Source organism: Ranitomeya variabilis, chromosome 2 (genome assembly GCF_051348905.1).
Source record: "Ranitomeya variabilis isolate aRanVar5 chromosome 2, aRanVar5.hap1, whole genome shotgun sequence".
Lineage (NCBI taxonomy): Eukaryota > Metazoa > Chordata > Amphibia > Anura > Dendrobatidae > Ranitomeya > Ranitomeya variabilis.
This window is the reverse complement of record NC_135233.1, coordinates 741838907-741862293: the sequence shown is the minus strand read 5'-3', so window position 1 is coordinate 741862293 and position 23387 is coordinate 741838907. Positions and strand designations below refer to the sequence as shown.

At 41.8% G+C, this 23387-nt stretch overlaps 1 protein-coding gene across 2 annotated transcripts in view; it reads left to right on the top strand.

The window, feature by feature from the left end:
- Window positions 1-227: 227 nt before the first annotated feature.
- The window catches only part of LIN28B (lin-28 RNA binding posttranscriptional regulator B), a 133024-nt gene continuing 109864 nt past the window's right edge, over window positions 228-23387 (top strand). The window contains exons 1-2 of one of the 2 annotated variants that reach the window (XM_077289649.1): window positions 228-407; window positions 13622-13670. In XM_077289649.1, coding sequence (XP_077145764.1) covers window positions 13634-13670 — 37 coding nt within the window. In that variant the 5' untranslated portion in view covers window positions 228-407; window positions 13622-13633. The remainder of the gene's footprint in view (window positions 408-13621; window positions 13671-23387) is intronic. The other variant, XM_077289650.1, reaches the window with a different exon arrangement.

Here is a 23387-nt window from a genome sequence, read left to right as displayed (position 1 = left end):
GACAGGGATTTCCTCCCGGGACTCCGTTGTTGTTGCTGCCTCCCTCCTCCTCATTACTCCGCGCCCACACACTTGCCAACTGTCCCGGATTTCCCGGGACTCCTGGGCTGAATGGGGGGTGGATCCGTGTAAGCCCCGCCCCAGAGTGGGCGGTCCGGGCTGGGTCGGGGCGTTCCCGGGCGGGGCCCAAGCGTCCCCAGAAATCCATCCCCTTTAATGTGCACATTGTGATAACACATGCACCGTTCTGCTGCTGTCCTGTCCATTGCGTGCTGGGGCCGGGGTGCCGCTCTCCTGACTCCCACCCAAGCCAAGGAAGATGTGACTAAGACACATGCGCACCGTGCCAGCGCACCCCCTCCTCCCGAGACGTGGTAGAGCTCGCAGCTCTCGTCCCCCGGCAGTAAGTAAGTGCTCGCCAGTAGCTGCCCGGCCGTGTGTGCGGCGCCGGCGGCTCCTCTAGTGATCCTCCGGGCTGTGCGGCTGGTGGCCCCCGAGCGGGCAGTGGTAGCCCGGACAGCTGAATGGAAGTGGTGGGGGCTCCTCAATGGGAATCGATCGCTGGTTCCTGTGCTGGGGGCAGGGCTGTGCGATCCAGGGGCAGGGGTGTGCTGCTGACAGGCCGGCTCCATTCATAGCCCAAGTTCTCCCCCGACTCGTGCGATCGTGATCGGTGGTCCCGGTGCCTTGTGCCGTATGTGGGCTGGTGGTCCCGGTGCCTTGTGCCGTATGTGGGCTGGTGGTCCCGGTGCCTTGTGCCGTCTGTGGGCTGGTGGTCCCGGTGCCTTGTGCCGTATGTGGGCTGGTGGTCCCGGTGCCTTGTGCCGTATGTGGGCTGGTGGTCCCGGTGCCTTGTGCCGTATGTGGGCTGGTGGTCCCGGTGCCTTGTGCCGTATGTGGGCTGGTGGTCCCGGTGCCTTGTGCCGTCTGTGGGCTGGTGGTCCCGGTGCCTTGTGCCGTCTGTGGGCTGGTGGTCCCGGTGCCTTGTGCCGTCTGTGGGCTGGTGGTCCCGGTGCCTTGTGCCGTCTGTGGGCTGGTGGCCCCGGTGCCTTGTGCCGTCTGTGGGCTGGTGGCCCCGGTGCTTTGTGCCGTCTGTGGGCTGGTGGCCCCGGTGCCTTGTGCCGTCTGTGGGCTGGTGGTCCCGGTGCATTGTGCCGTATGTGGGCTGGTGGTCCCGGTGCATTGTGCCGTCTGTGGGCTGGTGGTCCCGGTGCCTTGTGCCGTCTGTGGGCTGGTGGCCCCGGTGCCTTGTGCCGTCTGTGGGCTGGTGGTCCCGGTGCCTTGTGCCGTCTGTGGGCTGGTGGCCCCGGTGCCTTGTGCCGTCTGTGGGCTGGTGGCCCCGGTGCCTTGTGCCGTCTGTGGGCTGGTGGCCCCGGTGCCTTGTGCCGTCTGTGGGCTGGTGGCCCCGGTGCCTTGTGCCGTCTGTGGGCTGGTGGCCCCGGTGCCTTGTGCCGTCTGTGGGCTGGTGGCCCTGGTGCCTTGTGCCGTATGTGGGCTGGTGGTCCCGGTGCATTGTGCCGTATGTGGGCTGGTGGTCCCGGTGCATTGTGCCGTCTGTGGGCTGGTGGTCCCGGTGCATTGTGCCGTCTGTGGGCTGGTGGCCCCGGTGCCTTGTGCCGTCTGTGGGCTGGTGGCCCCGGTGCCTTGTGCCGTCTGTGGGCTGGTGGCCCCGGTGCCTTGTGCCGTCTGTGGGCTGGTGGCCCCGGTGCCTTGTGCCGTATGTGGGCTGCTGACTATGGGGCGGCCTTTAAGTGATAGCCTGCTGCGGGCACTTCACCAGGATCAGCAAATTAGGAGGTCAGAGCTCACCTCATCACTGGAGGGGGAACAAAGAGCCTAAATGTGAGGAGTAGTCACAAACGTTTCTCAAACCTATAGGTAAGGAGCCGGCGGCCATAGTCACCAGCACGCTACATTACGTGGCCAATGGCGTAACCACGAAGCCCCCACTACCAGAATAGTGACCTTTGGGACCCTTCTGTTCTTCAGGGAGCCCCTGCACCCACTATAGTTACACCCCTCTGTGGCCCTATATGTGTAGGAAAGGGCTCCCCACATATTTCATGGGTGCCTTAGGTTCTCTGTTGGTGGATGTATACCGGCTTGTTAGGCTGGGTTCACACATCGCCGCCTTCTATATCAGTATTTTTAGTCATCATCAGGCTTTCTACTGTAAAACTCTTGAACCAGACGGAAAAACCCAGAAAATGTAACGTTTTCTGGGTCTTTGAAGGGTCCAGGGGATGTGCCAGATGAATGTGAGCAGACCATGGTAAACTATGGCTCATTCTCTCCTCAGTTTCCCTGCGGTGTATAGCGGCCGATGAGGAGGGGGAAACTGCTTGGTGGCAACAAGGCCCCAGACCTACTCCTGCCAGTCAGTCACGCTTTCCAGTTTGCCAAGTATTTAGCTTTTATTGATATGTCCGTCTGTTGGTGCCGCGGAGTAACAATAAGGGGGTGGGTTTGATTGTAAGGGATCCAGGAAGGTTGGTGCTAAATGTTCAAGGCCGACGTGGAAAGACCCCAACTGATACCGTGAACTCTTTTTAGGCGTCGCTGGATCTCTGCTAATTTCACAGTGTATTTTGGATAAATCTCTTGTTTCTTCTTATTTGTGGGGTGACGCTGAAAGTCAGCCATGAAATATACAGCGTACTACAACTGTATTTTATTTATGACTTTTTTTCTATCACTCTACATTGTATAGATTTAAGGGGTGTCATATTGTTTTTAAAAATCAGCTTCACACCAGTGTTTTTGTGGCACAGACAATGAAAAAAAAAAAGAATATTTGTAAGCATAGTTTAAAAATAAAAAGTCATAAAAGGGAGGGGGGACACTGATGAGCCATAAGGTGTTTTTCAGAAGGTATTTTTTGGGGTCTATAAATGCATAGAATTATTAAAAAAAAAAAAAAAAAAAAAAAAAAAAATCTGCATCAAAATCCTCTGATTTTCACATCTGCAGCACGTCCTTTTGTTGCAGAAATTCCATCAATTTCATAGTGGATTTTGATGCGTATTTCCAATCCTTTTTTTAACATAAATATTGGATGAGTCAGTGCTAAATTACACACTAACATAACAAAACCTTTTTTGCCTTGCAACTCCGACGTTCTTTTCCTATTGCTAACACTGTTCTTGGCCTCAGACAAGTGTTTTTACGGTGGATCTTATTATATCATCACTTATAAGCACTTTTTTTTTTCTTTAAGAAAAATCACTTGGGAAGATGCTGCTAAAAAAATACCATACCTAGAGTGGATTGTCTTTGTTTCAGCATGTCCTCGTGATTTTCTGAATGAAAAGCCTTTAGAAAATCATATTAATAATGTTAGACTAAAAGAAAATCCTCATTTATGTGAAGCTAAGAACAGTCTAAAGCATTTAGAAATAAACATTAGCACAGAAAAATAAAATTGTTTTGTTACGCTGTGGAATATACTGATTTGTCCAGTCTTTTAAAAAAAAAAAAAAAAATTCCAAAATCTGCACCAAAATCCACATTGAAATCTGAGGCATTTCCGCCGCAGCACGCTTACAATCTGTGGCAGGTTTTTAACGCTGTGACCAATGGGTACATTAAAGAGAGACTCTTGGGGCCTATAAGCTCAAAGAAAACCTATTGCAGACACTTATTACACTAAAAACCTGTTCAAGTTCTAGGCAAGATTTCGGAAAGCTTTGTTCAAATGAATCAGGAAAGATAATAATCTGCATCAAATTTTCATAAGTGTGAATTTACCCTTAAAGGCAATACCCCATTATAAGTCAACATTGCAGGGTAGCAACCTATAGGTGGCACTAGAAGCACAATTTTCTACCTTCTGTAGGTGGGCTATTTTGCAACCATTGGAAATGAAAGATTTTTTTTTTTTTTTTTTTTTAAATTCTAAATGGTATATATGAAAATACAGGTTTTTATCTTGCTTCTGAAGATGCATGGAATAGTTAAAAAAAAATTATAAATAAATAAATAAAATAAAATAAAAAAACCATTAAATATTAGTAGATTTTTCAAAAATATATTATTCAATGCAGGCAATAAGTTGCTTTTTACTGTTAGGTTACATATATGGTATTTTTAGTTTTTGGTTTTTGTTTTCTTTTATTTCAGTTACTGTATCAAATAGTGTTTTGTCCTAAACAATAATACTCTGAATAAAAACCGGTACACAAACTAAAACACAGTGTAGAAATAATGTGTAAATATGAAGAAAATGTGTCAAAATATGTTCTAGTTCAGAATATTTTAAATTATTTAATAGGTTTTATTTTTAATGATTTCTACCAATATGTTTTAATTAGTTTGAGTTTTTCTTTAACACTGAACACAAATTGTAAATACGGTATACAATCAATAAATGTTCACTGGAAACTGTTCTAAAATATCAAAAAATTTATTGAACATATTAAGATCCAGTCTTTGTAAGAAAAAAAACAACAATAAAAAACTATCCTACAGATTTATGTCACTTCTAATCTTTAAGAGACAAAAATTCTGTTTACGAATCAGGTTGTAACAAAGTGTTTTATTTGATGTTTATTTCTGATTATTTTGTTCTATTTTAGCCTTCGTTATTAAGACTTGTAAATCTGTCCTTTCAAGATATATTTTTTTTATTCGTTCACTTCTATCATTTCTATGTTTTTCATTCATTTGAACAGTGGTGACTGTAATTAATTCAATATTTTAGTTAATAAAAAAAAGTATTTATAATTGTGCTTCCTATATAGTATATATCTTTTAAAATGTCTACATAAAGCTAAGATAAAACCAAAAAATATGGATGGCAATGATCGGTCTTCCTAAAATGTTAGACTTTTTAACCATACAATTCAATAATTTCTTATTAATTTTAGGTTTTACTACTACTGAGTACTTTTTATCGTGTTATTTAATTTTGTTATTTTATAACCTAAAATGCAATTTTTGAGTCTGTGTAGATAGCATTTAAAAGCAAGGAAATGTGGGGGGGAAAAAGGTTAGAGGGAGAGGATAAAGTCCTGACAAAGGTGCTGAAATTTGTATCTAAAGCATCAAGTTTAACGTTTCCATTTGTAATAGTTTATTTTCCTGTCTGTGACATTCACATAACATGAGTAACGTAATGCTGCAGGTTCTCAAATGCTCACATTTTCAGCTCTATGAAATATATATTTTTGTTAAAAATAAAGTTCACTATTTTAATAACCTATTTACACAAACATCTAGAATGCAGTTATATTAACTATTTTAGCAAAATGAAAAGCAAGTGTCGAATATCAATTTGCACAAATCCACTGTAATATTTTAACAATTGCAGATAGTTGTACATTTGTTCCAAAACAGAGGTGTGAGATCCGTGTGTGTGTGTGTGTGTGTGTGTGTGTGTGTGTGTGTGTGTGTGTGTGTATGTATATATATATATATATATATATATATATATATATATATATATATATATGCAATTTCAATGTAACTATTTCAAATTGAATTGTAACATTACATGACAGACGCGGTGCTTAATGGTAGAACTCACTAAAGTGAGTTGATTGCATTCGTAAAAATGCCCTATAAATCAAGCAATAGAGTAGTGACTTCCTGCAGATCAGTCTTCCTATTCAATCACCTTTTTGTTTTTTAGCCATGTCAAATAGACTTAAGATATAACCCTTAATTTCTGAACATTTGGGGGCAGAAAATAGCCACACAGGAGCAACAATTTAGGCATTGTTCTTCATTTAAAATACAAAAGCCATCTTCTACACTTAGGATTCAGTCCCCAAATCCTGGTTGTGCTTTAGTCCAGAAAGTGAATTATTGCTCCTTTCATGTTCACTCCATGTATATGGCTACTTGCATCCATGCATTTCCTCCCTGCTGTAAACGATTGAAGGTGTTTTATCTTTAAAAAGACATAACTAGGGGTTGAAAGGACATGGTAATAATAATAAAAAAGGGCGAATGCCCTACTGCCTCCTTTTCTCAAGCTGGGGCACATAGTTGTCCTCAATCTTATAAATACCCACAGAACAGTAAGCTTTAGGAACCTCAATAAATGGATTATTCCACAATTAGCTTTCTCCTTTTTATTAACCAAAATGTAATAATTTTTGTAAGTAGATATCTATTATGTTATAATATTATTATGTTATAGCCTTTTTCTTTCCACACAGTACACCCACTTAATGTATAATGACACATGCTCAGTAATGTAACCTAATATAAAGGCATAATTAGGGGGAGTAATAATGAAAGGTTTCCTCCATTGTGACAAATAACCAAAAACCGTGAGTCTTCAACAGCTGGAGGTCATAAACTTCAATATAGGAAGATAGATGACTATTTGTTTATTTGGAAGCTCCGAAAGTACAAAATAGGAGCTTCACATTAAACTTAATTTTATAACTAACCGTTCACTGACGAGTTAGTCATTAGGAACCAGAAGACTGAAACTATACAACCTCTACTTATTTTTCCATAGTCGGCTATATTTCTTAATATAATAAACGAGTGAATCAGACTTTTTTACATGTGTGGCCATAAATGCGACACCTGGATCGATGTACAGTGGAAATAAATGTTAGTCTTGCCATATATATATATATTTTTTTTTTAAGTGTCTGTGAGTTTCAATAGCAATCGTGTGGGGGCTTTACTACCAACTTTAACTCTTCATGGTAATATAAGAGCAGAATAAAGAGATTTATAGAACCAGTTACAAATCTTGTTCCCTAATAATACTCTTATTGTCAGTTAGATGGCTTCTAAAGACTACAAAGGATGGGGTATGTCTGGCATGCTAGTTTTCTTTGACATCTGCCATGGGGGACAGATGAGTTCCCCCCCAAACACATTAGATTATATGAACAGCTGTAGACTTAAAAAAGCCCAGTTTCACCTCCCTCCAAGAACTTGACGGATGGCCTGCTGTCCTGCTACAGAGACTTGTACATGTACAACTGCATTCCAAGGAGAATTTAAAGGTGTTGTCCAGATTTTTATATAGATAAAGATTCATCACTGTGGAATGAAGATTCATGAATGTCTGTATATTTCAATTGGTGATTTTCAAGCTTATTTTTTTACTAAACCTTTATAGTCTACAACGAGAGGCTAAAATGTCATACATACTGAATAATTTAACCAATTTGTCTTATCTGAGCAATGTATGCGGTCTATGATGTAAACCTCTCATAGTCTCTGTTCCCACTGTCAGGAAATATTCCAGGAATATAGTTCTAACGTTGCTTATTTTTACCTATGTCTCATCCCATTCTAAAAAAAAATAAGTATTCTATCGATGCATACCTGCCTGTCGATCGCCAAAAGGGCAATCTATAAGGTTTTATAGCCGAGTTTGGCATCCATCGTGAACGTTCAAGGCACATACACCAAATGTAGGAGAGAAAAGGCTATGTGAATACTGCCTAAAATATATTTAATAATCATGTATTCCTGCAAGTAGCAAACCCTGAAAAACGGGATTTCTTGTGTTGTCCATTCTCGATACACATAGCAAGTTCTCATTTGTAGGAATGATTAAGTCAAATATGGATTTTTCGTCTCCATCTGAGAAAAGGTAAAGAAATAAAACTCCTCAATAAATGTATGTAACTAGTATATTTTACAGTGATTACGCTTTATTTACAGAATACTACACAACCCTTAAGAGCTTGTTCACACACTGAGTATTTGCAGTATTTTTTTTTCTTTTTTGCTATGCGGTCTACTGCTAAGCATTATAAAATGTCATCCACTTGCTGCATATTTCAATTCTTTCAGTGGTTTTTTAGCATTTTTCATGCCTAAAAAATGCTGCACAAATGCCTTGTGTGAATATACTCTAATGAATGTGAGCAGAATTCTATCGGGTCCCTATATAAAAGACATACTGATAGGGAGTCTAGATTGTGAGCCCCAACGGGGACAGCAATAATAATGAAAATCGCTGCGGAATATGATGGCGCTATATAAGTAACGCATAATAGAAAACAAGTTGTATATTATTTATCGGAAAATTGCTCCAGCCATATGCTGATAAACATGCAAGTAAAAAGAGACGTATCTAGCACTATAGATTAAAAATGTATTAATTCTGTCATCGTGTTAGAGTAAAATCTGTAAGAAAGTAGAATAGACGCAGCGCATTTCTGATGCAGCATATCCCCCAATCATTGTGGTTTCTTCACTTTTCTGGAGTAATTGCTCTTTTTCTAGTAGCTTTAATAGTTGTACCTTATTCATTATTTTTTTTATTTTATCTTATTCAACAGCTTTGCTTATCCAGATATTTTAGACATATTTCATGAAATGCTACGTTTACCAAATCTTGCATTTTTTTTTTTTTTTTTGTGCATTTACCAGCAATTCCTGCCTGGAAGGTGTTCTCAATATTTCAAAAAGTCAAAGGCTGGTTAAAGACAAAAATAAAGAGACATTTTTTTTGGCTGTGCCTGTAACAGCCGGCATAATTTTGAAAAATTTAGCAAAAAAAAAATAACGACAAATGCAAGGAGACAAAATAAGTGACTTCAGAAAATCCTAAATGAATCTAGCCCAATGTGTTCTTAGTCTTGCCCTGTATATTTAGGTAGCAAAAATCAATTTATTAATGTAGAGCTAGCAATTAGGGAATTATTTAAGACTAAACATAACTGCATTGCCATCGTGGATTTTGACCAAAAATGGCTGTAGGAAACCTCCCAACCTGAGAAATATTTTATCTTTAAGTTAACTTGTTTAAAAAAATAAACAAAACAACATTTAAGATGTGCCTACAGCAAAACTAACGATATTGTCTCTTCTGTAAAACCTGTTATTATGGCAAAAGTTTAATGATGCCTCTAATTGCACTGCTATTTCCCCAGCACCATTAAATAGTATTTGAACTACAATGCCAATCTTATTTACCAAATTTCTTCTGCCAAAAGTGACACAAAACCCAAAATATGGCTCAGCCAAAAAAAACATGGGCACTTCCAGAAATGACAAACAAACTACAAAGGAAAGGAAGCAAAATGCCCAATCTTAATAAATAATATAAACCTTTATTGAATAAAAAAATAAGGCAATACAACACATATAAAAAGAGATAAAAATGTAGAGTAATCTCACCAATCCGAAAGACATAATAATGACCTTCACAAAGAATGAAATACAGAAAATGCCAAAGTGCGATATGTGCTGTAGATACCTGGTATGATGTACAAGCAGTTGAGGGTACAAAATAGTCTTAGATGGAAATAAACTATGGAAAAAAAGAAAAAAAAATATATATAATATCTATCTATCAAAGCCTAAGTGGACATATGAATAAAGTGCAAGATCAAGTGATATAATAATAATAATCTTCTTTATTTTTATATTCCGCAGCACTTTACACATATTATCATCGCTGTCCCCAATGGGGCTCACAATCTAAATAAGTGATCAAATAATGTGTTAACTGTGTAAGGCATAAAAGGTATATACAAAAAATGATTAGTCACTAGCACCAATATGGCCAAATGACTACAATGCAGTGTAAGACCCACCTCTTCCGACAAGCCTACAACCTGCAGTAACCACCGATCGACCAAACCGCTGCATGACCAGCTCTATCCTCACCTACTGTATCCTCACCCATCCCTTGTAGATTGTGAGCCTTCACGGGCAGGGTCCTCTCTCCTCCTGTACCAGTTATGACTTGTATTGTTCAAGATTATTGTACTTGTTTTTATTATGTATACCCCTCCTCACTTGTAAAGCGCCATGGAATAAATGGCGCTATAACAATAAATAAATAATAATAATAATAAATTTAATCAGTGTTCGTCATCAGATCAAGTGACAAGAAAAAAAAATCTATAAAAATACATCCATGGACCGATTGTACTCTCTCCTAAGTTAAATGGTCACAAATTAAATGTAGTTAAAAAAAAAAAAAGTGCTTGTCATACTTTAGTGTAATAAGACCAAGGGGTCAAAGTATGTCACAGCACTTAAAGAAGTTCTCCACTACTTGGAAGCCCCCCTTTTCATACCCCGCTCTTGGCCCCAATAAAATAAAAAACCCTTATACACCCCTCCCGTGCTGACACCGTTCCAGCAGTGTCGGCACTCTCATTCCTGGGACTCACGTGCTGTTGTGACACGTGAGCCTGGCGCCCAATCAGCGCTGGTGTCAATGTCTCTGCCTTCAGACAAATCAAACATCAAGAGAAAGTCAAATCTTTGGCTGCTCGCTCACTTCCTCTTGATGTTTGATTTGTCAGAAGGCAGAGACGGTGACACCAGCGCTAATTGGACGCCAGGCTCACGTGTCTTAATCGCATGAGAGCCACTGGAACTCGAGTGCCAACACCACTGGAATGGTGCAGGAGGTGAATATAAGCTTTATTATTTTATCGGCGCCAAACCTTTAGATCAAGGAGTGGTTGTCCTAGTAGTGGACAACCCTTTATGTCATTAGACCAAAGCATCAAGCACAATAATGTAAAAAGTAAAGCGCGATCCAAAGAATAAAACTGCGTGGTGATGGCACAGGTCTGAGCCTGGCCTAACCCAAACATTATACCTAGTGTTTCACGCTTCCTAACCAGATACCTGTTGGGTTGTGTTGTATATGGAGGCATACTGGATATTTCATGTAGATATCAAGATGCATCACAGAAAGAGGGCAGCCGCACTTACCATCCAGGGCAAGCTACTAATGCTGTGCCGGGTGCAGCAGGCCAACATACTGATAAATGCATCATACATTTATTACATCTTTTTATCTTTTGGAGTACATTTTTTGTGCCGTCGGGTCCTGTATTGTTGGCACCTATCCCTGTGGGGTGCACTTATATGGTGCTGGGCAGCCCACTTGACCGAACAGAATGGGCTCCACTAATAGGCTATAAACCAGACACTGCATCTAATGTACCAGTGTGATTGGCGCCCTAGGAAAGCCTGATGGTTGCGCATTTATAAAACAAGGCAACCACCCCCTCCAGCAATGGTAGATGTGTGAGTGGTTGTTTCCTCAGTTTTCCCCCCTGTTCTCATCATGGGGGCAGCTGCATCCTGTAGTCAGTGCACTTGTAATGTAGATTTTTTTTTTTTTATCTTCTTTTTGTTCTTTTTAGTGAGTTGCTCTAGATGCCAAGTCTAAATTTTGGACTTTAAATTTATTACTGCAACATAATTTAACTAAAAGCTCCTTAAAAACTTCTAATAGCACAGATAATGCTTAGATGAGCATCACATACCAAGCGGAGTCCAGTTTATTTGTACATGTAGCAGAACTGGGTATGTAGATTCACCAACACCTTTACATACACATTGCAGAGCTGGGTATGAGGTGTAACAAGATCTAGTTTGTGGACGTGATTCATTGATATGCTCTTAGCCTAACTTTCTGGCGCTGCAAGAAATGCTGTATGTAGCAGCAGGGCTGTGGAGTCAGGACCTTGCCTTACAGCCCTGTGCAGCAGAGCGGAGTATGTGGATGTAGTGGTGATATTTTTGCAGAACATAGATGTCTAATTTGGACAATGTTGGCTGTTTCTCAGTTGATACTGTCGGAGCTGAGCGTCCGTGCTTAGCAAATCCCTATAAAAGATGTGTTTCTGAATGTAGTGGCGCCTATTTAATTCTGCCGTTAAGCAGAACTGGTTGTAGCTGAGATGGATTTGTAAATCTATCAGAGCTGATTGTCATGCAAGAGGTGAGTTCACAGCTCTGGTTATGCTACATTTCTTTATATAAAATCACCCAGATCTTGTTAATATTACTACATCATTGAGTGATTTCTCAGGACACGACAATAGTGATGTGTTAATATGGGGCTGTATGATGAAGTAGGTAGAAGAAGCTGCAAGTCCCAATTCCTAGTATAAAAATATCCAAATGTTATTCCATCTTGCATAAAGCATGTCTTCTTATTGCGTCTACTCCATAGAAAACATCTGGCGCAGTTCTGGTGTGTAGCCGCCCCTAGTCATTGTAAATGACGCAATATGACACCAATAATCGACAGGTATTTTCCCATCTCTGGCTATATCTGATTGCTATAGTAATCCTTTCCACGGCCTTGATGTACTATGAATAAAAGCCATTTCTCTCATCGTTGTTTTTTTTCCCCGTTGGTGTGCGATCTATTATGTTTACGGATAGATCAGAACCGTCCATTATTTATACTGCATGATTATCGCGACTGGATGTTAGAAAGAACACTCGTTTCACGCTAATCTTTAAGTCTAAATAGGTTGGCGATTACCTGATGACCGAGAAAAACACTCGTTTGTCAGATGAAATGATCTTTTTTTTATTGCCCCAATCTTGGCAGCGCATCGTTTTGTTTACGCAGGATATGTATTGTAAACACAATGGTGGTCTGTGTGCACCAAATGATCTATTAAACAGTCCACTAAAAATGACCACTGACCAGCAAACATGTTGACTTTGGTTTAACACTGTATCTCACCTTTTTACTTATTTATTTTTTGTATAAATTTTTTTTTTTGCAAAATTGGATAGTGAAGTTCTAAAGTGTCAGATGAGCTATAAGACACAAGTGAAATACCGTACTTATACTGTGATTATGCACTTACAGAATTTTCTGATGAACCTCAAAATCTGAAAGCACAAGAATTGTATCTTCATATATAAATTAGCTTACTCGCTTTACCTTATTTTATGATAATTTGACATTGCAGAGAATATATGTCATGCAACTTCTTCATGGGACAGCCTGGTCCCAGAATATCTTTAATATCATCATTGCACAGCCAAACACTAGATCTGTAACATAAAGCCCTAACCTAAAATACAGCTTGCAAATTAGGTAAACCCTTGTCTCTATATCATCACCACATCAGTTCTCTTTGTAATAATGAAAAATACTCCTATAAGGTCATATAACGTGAAGATCTCAACATGTCTGACTATTGCGTCTATGGAGTTTAACTGTACTTTAAGTATAAACAGAAAAAGATGTCTAAATACTGTTACAAAAGAATAGTTCCATTCCCTAGCCGTTCCTTCACGTAAGCGTTCAGCTCAAGATATCAATGTAATGATTATGTTGTTGGCACTTTATTGGCGATTGATCAAAATGAATCAATAATTCAGTATATCTGCATCATTCCGACACTGCTTGCTGAAAATAATTGATTGGAAATTTGAGCAGTGACCAATGGATGACAAGAGATGAATGTCCCCTAGCAAAAAAGAATCGAATTACCCTGATGATCAAGGGTCCCGTGTTCACACAATGTCTCCTATTGACCTCTTTGTGTGGTGTAAGCACTGTAGAGGAATAATAACTTGTCCTCTGCTTACTTTTTGCCATCAAATATTAATAAATGGAAAGAGCACATTCTATTGTGCAGGGAATTTGATGTGTTCTTATCTGATACCATCCATTGTGTTCATTAGAATGACAGCACTTATGTGGCCCCATTTGTAATAGGGGATCCCACCGATTTCCGGGGATTACCTTTTATAGTTTTGGCAACAGTATATTTTAAAGCAAGGTGAGTTAATTGGAGAACATAATACAAAGGTATCGAGTTGACAACGTCCAAAAGTCTGGTATAACTTGTATTTAGACATTTAGAAGAGATGAAAACTTCAATATCATGGGACTAACAAAAGCTTTGACTTCTAGGTGCCGTAGAAGATGATCAGACCTTTCAAGAAGTCACCCAAGGAACCAGGTCAGTTAATCTGAATGATTTGTTGTTCTTAGAAAAATGTCATGTATTTGACTCATCTTTTCCCACATTCTAAGATCAGTGACATCACTTGCTTAGTATCTTCTATATATTAATGATCATCTGTATATGATAATTACCGTATATACTCGAGTATAAGCCGACCCGAGTATAAGCCGACCCCCCTAATTTTGCCACAAAAAACTGGGAAAACTTATTGACTCGAGTATAAGCCTAGGGTGGAAAATGCAGCAGCTACCGGTGAATTTCAAAAATAAAAATAGATGCTCCATACTGTTCATTATGGCCCCATAGCTGTGCCATATAGTGCTCTGCACCATTATTGCCCCATAGCTGTGCCATACAGTGCTCTGCACCATTATTGCCCCATAGCTGTGCCATACAGTGCTCTGCACCATTATTGCCCCATAGCTGTGCCATATAGTGCTCTGCACCATTATTGCCCCATAGCTGTGCCATATAGTGCTCTGCACCGTCCATTATTGCCCCATAGCTGTGCCATACAGTGCTCTGCACCATTATTGCCCCATAGCTGTGCCATACAGTGCTCTGCACCATTATTGCCCCATAGCTGTGCCATACAGTGCTCTGCACCATTATTGCCCCATAGCTGTGCCATATAGTGCTCTGCACCATTATTGCCCCATAGCTGCCATACAGTGCTCTGCACCATTATTGCCCCATAGCTGTGCCATATAGTGCTCTGCACCATTATTGCCCCATAGCTGTGCCATACAGTGCTCTGCACCATTACTGCCCCATAGCTGTGCCATACAGTGCTCTGCACCATTATTGCCCCATAGCTGTGCCATACAATGCTCTGCACCATTACTGCCCCATAGCTGTGCCATATAGTGCTCTGCACCATTACTGCCCCATAGCTGTGCCATATAGTGCTCTGCACCATTACTGCCCCATAGCTGTGCCATATAGTGCTCTGCACCATTACTGCCCCATTGCTGTGCCATACAGTGCTCTGCACCATTGCCCCATAGCTCTGCAATATAGTGCTCTGCACCGTCCATTATTGCCCCATAGCTGTGCTGCTGCTGCAATAAAAATAATAAAACACATACTCACCTCTCTTGCTTGCAGCTCCTCGGCGCCATCTTCCCGGCGTCTCCCTGCACTGACTGATCAGGCAGAGGGCGGCGCGCACACTATATGCGTCATCGCGCCCTCTGACCTGCACAGTCAGTGCGGAGAGACGCCGGGAAGATGGAGACAGCGCCCGGCGTGTGGAACGCGGACAGGTGAATATGCGATACTTACCTGCTCCCGGCGTGCCGCTCCTTCCCCCGGACAGCTGGTCTTCGGTGCCGCAGCCTCTTCCTCTACGGTCACCGGCACCGCTTCATTAGAGAAATGAATAGGCGCCTCCGCCCCTATGGGAGGTGGAGCCGCCTATTCATTTCTCTAATAAGCGGTCCCATGTGACCGCTGAACAGGGGAAGAGGCTGCGGCACCCGGAGACCGTGGGACGGGCAGGGGGAGCGCCAGGAGCGCCGGGACTAGGTGAGTATGCATCAGCGCCCTCTCCCCCTCACCCGCCGACCCCACCGCCGACCGTGACTCGAGTATAAGCCGAGGGGGCACTTTCAGCCCAAAAATTTGGGCTGAAAATCTCGGCTTATACTCGAGTATATACGGTAATCTATTCTCTATTGTTTTGCTGCAAAGCAGCAGTAGTTATCTATTTTTGGCCCAATTGTTGGCTGTGTAGAAGAAAGGGGCCACTAGGGACCCAATCTATATACAGCCGATATCTCCCCTATTAGGTAGACCTCTTATAAAAGTGTATGCAGAGCAGAATTGTACATCTTCTGGAAGACTTCTCGTCTTTTTATTTGTTTTTTCCTCCTTTCGCTCACTATTAACCTATATTTGTGTGTTTCTATGGCCATTATTGGTTTCTGGGTTCTGTTATTTGTCAATGATTTATTTTGAATGTCCTCTTGACATTCGGTGGGTGCATGTGCCTATTATATTGGATCTTTGTCTTGGCTAAATAGAAAATATGGAAAAACATATTTAAAAAGGTTGTCCACTACTCCTCATTGATGACCTATCCTTTGGGTAGGTCATCAGTGTCTGATATGTTGGGTTCTGGCACCCATGCCGATCAGCTGCTTTTGGGTATCAGCGGTGTAGGCCGCTGTCCAGAAATGCCAAGTTGCGGAGCTGCTCAGTCTTCTGATAGTGGCTGGGTACTGTACATCCGCCTCCTACTGATTTGAATAGGAGTCGGATGTGCAGTACCCAGCAGCAGCCACTATGAGAAGCCAGAGAAGCTCCACAATTGAGCATTGGCAGCAGCTGACACCAGGACACGCTAATCAGAGAGGCGTGTTGGGTGTCATACCCTGACCTATCAGACATTGATGACCTAGCCTAAGGGAAGTAGTGGAGAACCTCTTTTAAACATGTGCTCAAATCACCGCATCTAGAACTTATTTTACATACTGCAAAGAAGTGAATGATTAGATCTCGGTTTATCGATTTTTGATTTAGTCTATTTTTTAAAACGCTTTCCCAAACCACTTCTCAAGGAAACTCAACAGGCCATTCCTTGAGGATTTCTAGAATGTCTGAAAATGGAGTAACCTATAAAGTTGGCCAGTTAACACCCTAAGAATGTTATTTGCAGAGAGGACAAATTGTAAAATAAAAAATATATATATTAGATGGTGGCCTGATTCTAACGCATCGGGTATTCTAGAATATGTATGTCCACGTAGCATTTTGCCCAGCCATGTAGTATATTGCCCAGTTACATTGTATATTGCCCAGTGACGTAGTATACAGCACAGAGCCACATAGTATATTGCACAGCCCATGTAGTATATTGCCCAACTACGTAGTATATTGCCCAGCCACGTATGACACAGGTTAAAAAAATAAACATATACTCACCTTCCGCAGGCGCGTTGTAGCTCTGTCGCCTGTGTGGGGTGCAGGCGGCAGCTTCCGGTCCCAGGGTGTGATGACGTCACAGTCACGTGACCGTGTCGCAGTCACATGACCGTGACGTCACGGCAGGTCCTTTCCGCGCAGGCGCGCAGGACTTGTGATGACGTCGCGGTCACATGATCGTGACGTCATGGCAGGTCTTCTGCCAGACCATCCTTGCCACCGGAATGTTCCGCTTGCATCGCGAGGAGCAGGAAAGGCGGCGTAGGTGAGTATATAATCATTTTTTATTTTTTTTTATTATTTTTGACATTAATGTTTTTACTATTGACGCTGCATAGGCTGCGTCAATAGTAAAAAACTTGGTCACACAGGGTTAATAGCAGCGGTAACTGAGTGCGTTACCCGCGGCATAACGTGGGCTGTTACCACCGGCATTAACCCTGTGTGACCGGAGGGGTGTATGCGGGCGCCGGGCAGTGAGTGCGGGGAGTAAGGAGCGGCCATTTTCTTCCGGACTGTGCGTGTCGCTGATTGGTCGTGCCAAAACGCCCACGACCAATCAGCGACTTGGATTCCATGGCAGACAGAGGCCGCGACCAATGAATATCCTTAACAAACAGACCGACAGAAGGACAGACAGAAAGATGGAAGTGACCCTTAGACAATTATATAGTATGTGTATGTGTGTGTATATGTGTATATATATATATATATATATATATATATATATATATATATATATATATATATATATATATATATATATATATATATATATATATATATATATATAGTACTTCCGTCACGGAAATCCCGCATCGCTGATTGGTCTCGCCAGCTGCCTGTCATGGCTGCCGCGACCAATCAGTGATGGGCACAGTCCGATTAGTCCCTCCCTACTCCCCTGCAGTCAGTGCCCGGCGCCCGCTCCATACTCCCCGCAGTCAGTGCCTGGCGCCCGCTCCATACTCCCCCTCACCGCTCACACAGGGTTAATCACAGCGGTAACGTACCGCGCTATGCCGCGGGTAACGTTACCGCTGCTATTAACCCTGTGTGTCCCCAACTTTTTACTATTGATGCTGCCTATGCAGCATCAATAGTAAAAAAATATAATGTTAAAAATAATAATAAAAAAAAAAAAAAACCTGCTATACTCACCCTCCGTAGTCCGACGATGCGCTCGCGTCTTCCGCCAGCTTCCGGTCCCAGAGATGCATTGCGAAATTACCCAGAAGACTTAGCGGTCTCGTGAGACCGCTAAGTCTTCTGGGTAATTTCGCAATGCATCCTGGGAACGGAAGATGGCGGCAGCCGGGCACACATCGCCAGCGCGCCGTTGGATCCCAGGGGGTGAGTATATAACTATTTTTTTAATTTTAATTCTTTATTTTTTTAACAGAGATATGGTGCCCACACTGCTAAATACTGCGTGGGCTGCGTTATATACTACATGGCGGCTATATACTACGTGGGCAGTACTATATACTACGTGGGCAGTATTATATACTACATGGCTGCTATATACTACGTGGGCAGTACTATATACTACATAGCTGCTATACACTACGTGGGCAGTACTATATACTACATGGGTGCTATATACAACGTGGCCAGTGTTACATACTATGTGGCCTGTGTTTTGTACTGCATCGCCTGTGTTTTATACTACGTCGCCTGTGTTTTATACTACGTCGCCTGTGTTTTATACTACGTCGCCTGTGTTTTATACTACGTCGCCTGTGTTATACTGCGTGGCCGGTTATATAGTACGTGGGCTGTGTTATATACTGTTTGGGCTGTGTTATATAGTGCATGGCCTGTATTAACGCATCGGGTATCCTACAATATGTATGTATGTATATAGCAGCCACATACTATATAGCACAGGCCACGTACTATTTGTCTGCTATATACTACATGGCTCCTATATACTACGGGGCCTGTGCTATATACTATGTGGCTGCTATGTACATACATATTCAAGAATACCAGATGCATTAGAATCGGGCCACCATCTAGTATATGTACGTGTGTGTGTGTGTGTGTATGTATGTGTATGTGTGTGTATATATATATATATATCTATATCTATATCGTATATACTCGAGTATAAGCCGACCCCCCCCCCCCCTAATTTTGCCACAAAAAACTGGGAAAACTTATTGACTCGAGTATAAGCCTAGGGTGGAAAATGCAGCAGCTACCGGTGAATTTCAAAAATAAAAATAGATGCTCCATATAAAGCTGTGCCACATATAATGCTCTGCACCGTTCATTATGGTCCCATAGATGCTCCGCATAAAGCTGTGCCATATATAATGCTCTGCACCGTTCATTATGGCCCCATAGATGCTCCACATAAAGCTGTGCCACATATAATGCTCTGCACCGTTCATTATGGCCCCGTAGATGCTCCACATAAAGCTGTGCCATATATAATGCTCTGCACCGTTCATTATGGCCCCATAGATGCTCCACATAAAGCTGTGCCACATATAATGCTCTGCACCGTTCATTATGGCCCCGTAGATGCTCCACATAAAGCTGTGCCATATATAATGCTCTGCACCGTTCATTATGGCCCCATAGATGCTCCACATAAAGCTGTGCCACATATAATGCTCTGCACCGTTCATTATTGCCCCATAGATGCTCCATATAAAGCTGTGCCATATAGAATGCTCTGCACAGTTCATTATTGCCCCATAGATGTTCCTTATAAAGCTGTGCCACATATAATGTTCTGCACCGTTCATTATGGCCCCATAGAAAGCTGTGCCATATAAAATGCTCTGCACCGTTCATTATGCCCCATAGATGCTCCATATAAATCTGTGCAATATATAATGCTGCTGCTGCAATAAAAAAAAAAAATGACATACTCGCCTCTCTTGCTGCCCGCAGCTCCTCAGCGTCCCGTCTTGGCGTCTCTCCTCAGTGACTGTTCAGGCAGAGGGCGGCGCGCACACTAGTACGTCATCGCGCCCTCTGACCTGAACAGTCAGCGCAAGAGGACGGGAAGACAGAGCGGCGCCTGGCGTGTGGAACGCGGACAGGTAACTATGACATACTTACCTGCTCCCGGCGTCCCTGGCTCCTTATCCCGGACAGCTGGTCTCCGGGTGCCGCAGCCTCTTCCTCTGTCAGCGGTCACCGTTACCGTCATTAGAGGAATGAATATGCGGCTCCACCCCTATGGGAGTGGAGTCCATATTCATAACTTTAATGAGCGGTCCCACGTGACCGCTGAACAAGGGAAGAGCTGCGGCACCGAAGACCGTGGGACGGGCAGGGGGAGCGCCGGGACTAGGTGAGTATGCGACAGTCCTCTCTCCCCCTCACCCGCCGACCCCACCGCCGATCATGACTCGAGTATAAGCCGAGAGGGGCACTTACAGCCCAAAAATTTGGGCTGAAAATCTCGGCTTATACTCGAGCATATACGGTATATAATATTATTATTATTATATTATTTTTTCAGTTCCTCTACGGAACCTGATATTGCAAACTACTAATCACTACCATAATGCCAGTATACCAAAACATTATTTAATGCGAGCAATAAGCTGACAGGCAGTCTACCTTATTGTCTTGCCAGATTCTTGTTATTTTTTTGGCTACCCTTTGGGGCACTGATATTAACCCCAGGCGCAGCTAACATGTTTTTTTGTTTTGTTTTTTAAACAAATTTCAGATTTTTTTTTTCTTCCTAAATATATATAAAAATAAACTATACGTTTTGGTATCACCGTAATTACACTGACCTGGAGACTCTTACTATCTGGTCATTTATACTGCACAATGAATGTCATTTTTGCAAAATCGGCGAAATTGCATTTTTTTTTTTTTCAGTCTCACTCCAGTTGGAACTTTTTTCACTTTTTTTTTCAGTATGTATGGAATAACGAACGGTGTCATTAAAAACTATAACTTGTCCCCCAGAAAAAAACAAAATCCCTCATGCCTAGGTTGGAAAGAAAGGGATGGCTCCTCTTACAAGGTTAATAAAAAAAAAAAAGTGGTCAAAAATGACACATTGGCCAGTTCTGAAGGGGTTAATAGTCGCAATGTCCTGGATGGTAATGCTGCAATATTGGAAAAATTTGCAGCGAATTAATATTTGAAACCCTCACCCAGTGTATGTGGGCATGGTTCTGAATGCATGCTGTAATCACAGTGTGATAGTGCTCTTGAGATAACTGTGTGCATTTCAGCAAGGCTTCACTGACTGATGGTTCTAGAAGTATGTGGGAAAACACATATTTTAATCCTATAAATTAGGAAATGGATATCAAAAGTTGTCTATAGGTATGAAAATGGTTCTCCTCCAACATATCCGGAACCATATGTGTGCAGAGGAGCCAACTATAGGCCTATGATGAGAAGCACCTGGCCATTATTCTGAAGAATGCAAATTGCACTCTACTGTTTTTGGTGTGTGCAACCAAAAAATGCCAATTTTCATAAATTGGACTTTTCTGGACGTGGTGATACTGAATATTCTTTTTTTTAGTGTGTGTTTTTTCTTTTTGTAAGTTTAAAAATGGGGCGATTTCAATGTTTTTTTTTTTTTTTTAATTATTTCTCCTTTTTAATGTATTTATTTTTTATTTGTTGTGACCCTAGGAGACTTAAACCTGAGATCTGTTGCTGTCTTTTGTTATATAGTGCAATACTGTAGTTATTACAATATATAGATCAAATTACAGTCTCCTCTGCATCCCAAGCTGTGTCTAGGCTTCGATGGAGTATTAACATGGCAGCGACGTGGGCTTTACAAATGTATAAGTGCGGTGAAATTGTGATTAAAAAAAACATTCAGTTCTGAGGTTGTTTTTGGGAATTGTATTTACAACATACAATGTGTGGTAAAAATGACCTGACAATATGACACTCGTATGATTTTCACGATGCCTAGCTTGTCCGTTTTTCTTCCATAATTTAAGCTGTGCAAAAACGAATAAATAAAAAACCCAGGAACTGAGGGAAAACAGTTTTTCATTTTCTTTTAGCCAATATAGCTGTATGAGAACCTATTTGTAGTTTGTGTGGCGAGATGGTTTTTTTTTTTGTTTTGTTTTTTTTAAATGACCATCTGGAAGGGATATGAATTTTTTCTCTTCTTATAGCATTTTTTCCCTACAGTTTTGCCATTTTTTTTTTTTCTTTTTTTTACACAGTTTACTTATGAGGCTGGTTATTTTTTATATTTTTGATAGATCAGACCTTTATATATGCGGCGATTCCACTTGTTTTTTTTTGTTTTTTTTTTACTGTATTTATTAGTCAACTTAGGGAACTTGAACGTGCAATCGTCCGATCGCTTGTACTATATACAGCAATACCACAATATTACTGCATGCAGTAAAAATCTTTCTCATTTGAAGCCACTGGCTGGGTCTCAAAGGAGCTCCGTGTTGACAGGAACAGAGAACTTAAACAGGCCCTCAGTTGCCATAGTAACCATGCCGATGGACACACAGAATGACACACCCAATGCCAACGTGCTGTTAATGCTACTGTCAGTTTGAAAGTGGCATTTAACAAGTTAACAGTCGCCGGAAAAGCTCCGCTCCATCCGCAGCTATTAAAATAATATGTACAGGCTGAAAGGCCACGTTTACGTGTTCAGTATTTTACCTCAGGAGTGGGTGATAAATACAGAAGTGGTGACGTGTTTCTATTATACTTTTCCTCTGATCCATTCCTGGTTTTGGCTTACAGATTCTGAGGCAACAAACTCACCAAATACTGAACGTGTGAATGTGGCCTAACACAGCCATTATCTGCTGGGTATGGGGCAAGCTCACCTCGTGAGCTCACTCCATTTTCCCTCTACCGACCTGTGCCGTATATGTATGGTGGATGTTGGTAAGGGATTAACAGAGCATTCTCTCACAACCTAAACAATCACGATTACTGATCAGCACTAATGTACTTGGTAGTCAAATCACATTTGAAGGCCACACACCTTTTATTGATCACTGCTATCTCAGAAAGTTAACACTATTACTGTATACCTTAATCTGACAAGAAGCTGCTTTGATTGCGCTTACATGTGGCGTAAGCAACATTATAAAATGTTACTTTTAGGCTGAGCTCACACGTAGCAGAATTGCCGTGGAAATTTCCACGGCAATTCTGCGCCTCCTGCCGCAGGTATATCGCATGCAGAATTAGCATGCATATACCCGCAGAAAACTAGCGTTTTTCAAGCATAATTAGCTTGCAGAATGCTAGCGTTTTCCAAGCGATCTGTAGCATCGCTTGGAAAACTGTTTGACAGGTTGGTCACACTTGTCAAACATAGTGTTTGACAAGTGTGACCAACTTTTTACTATAGATGCTGCCTATGCAGCATCTATAGTAAAAGATAGAATGTTTAAAATTAATAAAAAAAATTAAAAAAAAGGTTATACTCACCTGCAGACCTCAGCGGCGTCTGTTCCTAATGCTGTGTGTTCAGGACCTTCCATTGACGTAGCGGTCACGTGACCGCGACGTCATCGCAGGTCCTTCACACACACCTCGGAAGCCTCTGAGAAGGTCGGGCCGCCAGAAGGTGAGTATATCGCTATTTTTTATTTTAATTCTTTTTTTTTTTTACCACTTATATGGTGCCCAGTCCGTGGGTACCAACCGCACTTGATCTGCTTACTTCCCGCATGGTGTGCACAGCCCCGTGCGGGAAGTAAGCAGATCAATGCATTCCTATGTGTGCAGAATCGCCGCGATTCTGCAATTTTAATGAACATGCTGTGTTTTTTTCTGGATTGCGATTCC